The 5,119-nt window shown below is 39.4% G+C and overlaps 1 protein-coding gene and 1 long non-coding RNA gene across 2 annotated transcripts in view; both read left to right on the top strand.

Moving 5' to 3' along the window:
* LOC138972959 (uncharacterized) overlaps nucleotides 1-5,119 on the top strand; it is a 281,386-nt gene that overhangs the window by 265,690 nt on the left and 10,577 nt on the right. The gene's annotated exons all lie outside the window — the stretch shown is intronic.
* LOC138972934 (uncharacterized) overlaps nucleotides 303-5,119 on the top strand; it is a gene marked incomplete at its 5' end in the record, with an annotated part of 10,832 nt that continues 6,015 nt past the window's right edge. Inside the window, 2 exon segments of the mRNA XM_070345599.1 lie at nucleotides 303-380; nucleotides 3,710-3,824. Of these exon segments, the coding sequence (XP_070201700.1) occupies nucleotides 303-380; nucleotides 3,710-3,824 (193 nt within the window).

Raw genomic sequence — 5,119 nt, 5'->3', positions numbered from 1 at the left:
TGCTGCGTTGCATTGCGTTCAGTTTCATTCTGTGAGTTCGACAGCTACTTGACTAAATGTTGTATTTTCGCCTTACGCGACTTGTTTTCATACTCAAATGGTCGTGATTTGAATATATACGTTACAGCTGGTGATGTAAAATGTGACAGCAACCGACATATCTTATACCACATGAATCTACAATTAATGAGACTGTGAACTTTTGAATATGCATGTTTGTTTGTATAGTGCAGAGTGTCAGTCAGCCTTAACAGTCAATACCATTAGCTGACGTTTAACATGCACAACTGTGCTTGTTGCAGCGGATGCAGGTATGTCCACTCCTTACACGACTCCAGGAGTACTGCCCAGCAATGACACACATCTTTCTCAGGAAACAGGTGAAAATAGTTTATTTGCTCCTCAAAAAAAAAAAAAAAGCAAACACTCACACAGGAGGATTTACAACACCGATTTTGAAATATACAAGTATAGAATTATTATGTTGGCTTTTTACATGTATTTGTCTTAATTACATGTCAATCTTCAAATTTTTTACATGTACACACTTATGAAAACAAGTACGCACGCTTCTAGACATACCCGCGCGCGCGCTCTCTCTCTCTCTCTCTCTCTCTCTCTCTCTCTCTCTCTCTCTCTCTCTCTCTCTCTCTCTCTCTCTCTCTCTCTCTCTCTCTCTCTCTCTCTCTCTCTCTCTCTCTCTCTCTCTCTCTCTCTCTCTCTCTCTCTCTCTCTCTCTCTCTCTCTTTCTCTCTGTCTCTGTGTCTCTCTCTTTGTCTGTCTGTCTCTCTCTGTCTTTCTCTCTGTCTCTCTCTGTCTCTCTCTCTCTTTCTCTCTCTCTCTTTCTCTCTGTATGTCTGTCTGTGTGTCTGTCTGTCTCTCTATCTCTCTCTCTCTCTCTCTCTCTCTCTCCCTCTCTCTCCCTCTCTCTCCCTCTTTTTCTCTGTCTCTTTGTCTCTGTCTCTGTCTGTCTGTCTCCCTGTCTCTCTCTCTCTGTCTCTCTGTGTCTATCTTTCTCTCTGTCTCTCTGTCTCTCTCTCTCTCTCTCTGTCTGTCTCGCTCTCTCTCTCTGTCTGTCTCGCTCTCTCTCTCTCTGTCTCTGTGTCTCTCTCTTTCTCTCTTCAAGTTGTCTGTCTGTCTCTCTCTCTCTTTCTTTCTCTCTCTCTCTCTCTCTCTCTCTCTCTCTCGCTCGCTCGCTCTCTGTCTGTCTCTCTGTGTGTCTATGTGTGTCTCTCTCTCTCTAGATTGGTATAAAAGACAATGTAAAATGAAGTTTCTACACGCATTCGGACAGGTTTTAGGACAGATTAGAATGGGTTAGAATAAGGACATAGACTGAGGGCGCTAGGTTAGGGATTAGAATAGGGAGAGAGAAGAGGCAAGGTAGACTAGATCAATATTTAGAATGGGGACAAGAAAGAAGAGACTTCGCATTCTTTCTACGGGACAGAAAAGGGAAAACATAGCGTAAAATAGGCTAACTTAGATAATCTTGCTATATTTTCATAAAGTCAGGACAGACTAGGAATAGTTAGCTTCAAATGACAACCTCGCATGCTACAGGTTTTTTTTTACCACAAACGCCAGTAGTTGTTCAAAAGTAAATAGGCGAACATTTCGTAGATAGTCAGAAGATAAACACCCGGACTGTTAGAGCGTCAGATGACGTTTGATTGAACGGTCCTAACATAGCTAGTTAGGTGGGGAATTAAACCTTAGGTGACCTGCGCAAACTCAGATAAGCTCCTTTTGGTGTCCCGTCTGTTTTGCGTATGATACTTCTAAAAGGGGGAAACTTGATATAGGTATTAGGGACAAAATACTTCAGCAACGAACGGGGGATTTATTCGTCCAGTTCTTATTGAAGTTACAATAGCAAAAGCAGAGGTCTTAGACCATCCTTAAAATGTTCCATTAGGGAAGAACTGTTCTTCCACTTAGAGGTTCAAGAATTAAATAGGTTTTAGAGGTTTTCATAGTTAGTCAGTCAGTTGATAAAAGATCCTGTAGTGGATAAAATGTAGCTAGCGTGATATGCAGAGTCTCACCTTAGAATAGGATTTATTTTGGGATGAGAGAATAGGCGGCTTCATTGTTTTGTATAACTTGCGCTTTTGATAATTGCCTTGTAAAGGCGACCCGGTATTTTGTATAACATTTGTATGCAACTTTGAAATATTGCGTAACATGCGCTCGTTTGGATTGTTCTATTTCATACTTTTCAAAAAATACGTTTCAATAAACTATTTCATAGAAAAATAACCCCAAGAAATTGGCTCCATTTATTCGTCTGAGTGATTTTCATTGTTCTGTGAGTCGCCGTTTCTTCTCACGAGTATAGCCTTTTATTATAAAGATAAGCCAAACCGGTGATTTTAGGCGATAGACAGATTTAGGAGTGCATGCACTAGGAGATAAAACCACAACGCGAGGTAAGACTAGACATCAAGAAAAAAGAAGTAATAAGTGCACACACTAGTCACCATATCTGTAAAGCTAAACAGAAGATTGGACATTTTACTTTCCACTATTACAAAGATATAACCTGTTTTATACCTACAACTTTCACGGTTTTCCGTCGGGTCGAACAATTTATAAACATCAGTAATAGGAAAACTGCTACAATATCCCTATTTTTCAAATAACAAATAAACACTTGTTTCTAAAACACATTTTTAATTATTCCCAATCCTTTACATATGTTCACAGGTGTGTTGGACTGAAAACAGCACGAACTTTCACCAAACTTCGAAAACATAAATCTTTCTTTATTTGGTGTTTAACGTCGTTTTCAACCACGAAGGTTATATCGCGACGAGAAAACATAAATAACGGAATCTGTTTCCATCTTTCCTGCTTTCCGTTCATTGATTTTTCTGCCCAGGACAACAAACAAGAGGACGGCACGTCGAGAACATCAATCATGTTTAACCCCCCCTCTGGAAAATCTTGACACATCTCTTTTCTTTGAACTTTCTCAAACGCCTTTGTGTTTAAAAATTGTTTACCAACTAAATCTGTAAAACAAAGTATTTATCTCAATCAATACTTGTTCAGGTATTACCAGTGCTTGCATCGGATAAATTATCTGCGATAACAAGAGAGACTTCACAATACAAATGTTACCCATAATACTACAATTCTTTTTATACCATTTTACAATATTGCGTGGTATATTTGCTACACGGCTTGTCCAGTTTTCTTCAATTTCAGAAGCTGTTAAGGAATTACTGAAATAAATTCCCAAAATCTTCACTTTCGATGTCCAGCTTAATTCACAATCATTATTTTTAGAATATCTTTTACTGCCCAAAGCCATCACTTCAGTGTTTTGTCTGTTCATTGCCAAACCTTAGAATTTAGAAACATAGGAAACAAGGGTTAATGCGTTTGTATTGCATCCATATTGTTTAAAAACAGGATCACATCATCAGCATATAATAATATCTTAAAAAAAGTATCATAATGATCGTGTGCCACTTTAGCCATGCGCCGAACTGTGTTGACACTTGCTAACCATTATGTGTACAATACACGATGCAATTACAAAAGTCAAGGCACCGCAAACGCAACAAATAGACTATACAATAATAATTATGTTCCATCAAAGATAAAGGTAGGTGGTACGGTGGGATAAAAAGAATGACATATGTTAAGAGAAAAAAACAACCCTCTGATCTCACCTAAGCACGTTGTACACTGTTTCTAGAAAAAGACGAAAGCAGCCACGTGTTGAAGATTGCCCTGCCCATCGTGGTCGTGGTGATAGGCCTTCCAGTGACTGGAATACTATGCTTCTGCTTATACAAGCACCGATCTGCACGGTAAGGCCAAGTAAAACAATAATGTTTCATACATTAGCTGTCTTTCATTCACACTGCTGATTGAGATTGAACTGATTGCATTTTGACTGTGAGCTATTGCAGTTATTTTGATTACTTCTTACTCTCTATTTTTGTTGTTCTTCAATTACGCAAGTTAAACAATGACCGCTGTTGTGTTATATAGTTTATGTTCTTGTTTGCGATCAATTCATTATTTGTGTATAGTTTTCCCTTGCTACAAAAGTATTACAGTTTGTCTATAACTCATTGAACAATTTGCTTCGGATTTCAAATACGTTGCATATGTTCGTAGCATACACGAATATTACACATCATCGTCTCTACAAGACGGAAGTTATTGCACTTGGTTGCAGAATAAGGCTGTATATTGACACAACATGTGATTTTTGACAACTTTAAATACATCACTTATACACACACAACAAGTTGCAGTTACTGCTTAATACGTCCTTCTCGGTGTGTAAGCATACTTGTTGCGCCTAGTACGTCAAATTTACTGATTGCAAGTACATACGTAATGACTCTTTGCTCATCCACTGTAATCTTCAGAATCAGTAAAGTTACGGTTTTAAAAGAAAGTTCCCGATGATTTGACCGAAACTTGTTCTGCATTACCATTAAATATACTGCCGGACCCATTCAAAATGTATTCCTCTATTAGGGGTGTCACCGAAAGAAGAAAATATCACATCAGAATCCCTGGCAGAAATGTGAACATACATCTGTATGTGTAAGACAAAATAATAAATTGTGTATACATTAACCCGGTTCCCTGTAGCACAATAAGTCAAAATAGATGACAACACTAGCATATCAGCATATTTTACAGGAAAAGCCCAGTTAAAACAGTTTGTGTTGTAATGTCATAGCATAAACAAAGGTACATTCTCTGCAGTTGTTGGTTTGTACTCGACCACTTGAACCAAACATACAGAATTATCTATCGAAAAATTAGTACGCGAAGCTGTCTGTACTTCAGTTAGTGTGACTGAATTTGGGACACGTTTTTGGAGCCCCGGGAGCGTGTTCAAGACGGTACGACTTCGTGTCGTACGAGAAGCGCCTCGAAGTTTGATAGCTCTCAGTCCGAAAATGTATGTCGCACTGCCGTATTCCCAGGCATCGGACAGCCTCCCCGATAGCTAGCGGGGGGAATCCCTTGTTTACGGTATCTCTGCGCGTGCGCCTGACGCAGCAGCTGAGCCCTGTCAAGGCTCAGCTTGCTGTGGCTGGCTGACTGTGGCTGGCTCACCCAAAATCGGCGCCACGCAAAC

The sequence above is a fragment of the Littorina saxatilis genome, linkage group LG8 (genome assembly GCF_037325665.1).
Source record: "Littorina saxatilis isolate snail1 linkage group LG8, US_GU_Lsax_2.0, whole genome shotgun sequence".
NCBI classification, from domain to species: Eukaryota; Metazoa; Mollusca; class Gastropoda; order Littorinimorpha; family Littorinidae; genus Littorina; species Littorina saxatilis.
This window is presented reverse-complemented; position numbering and strand designations above follow the sequence as displayed.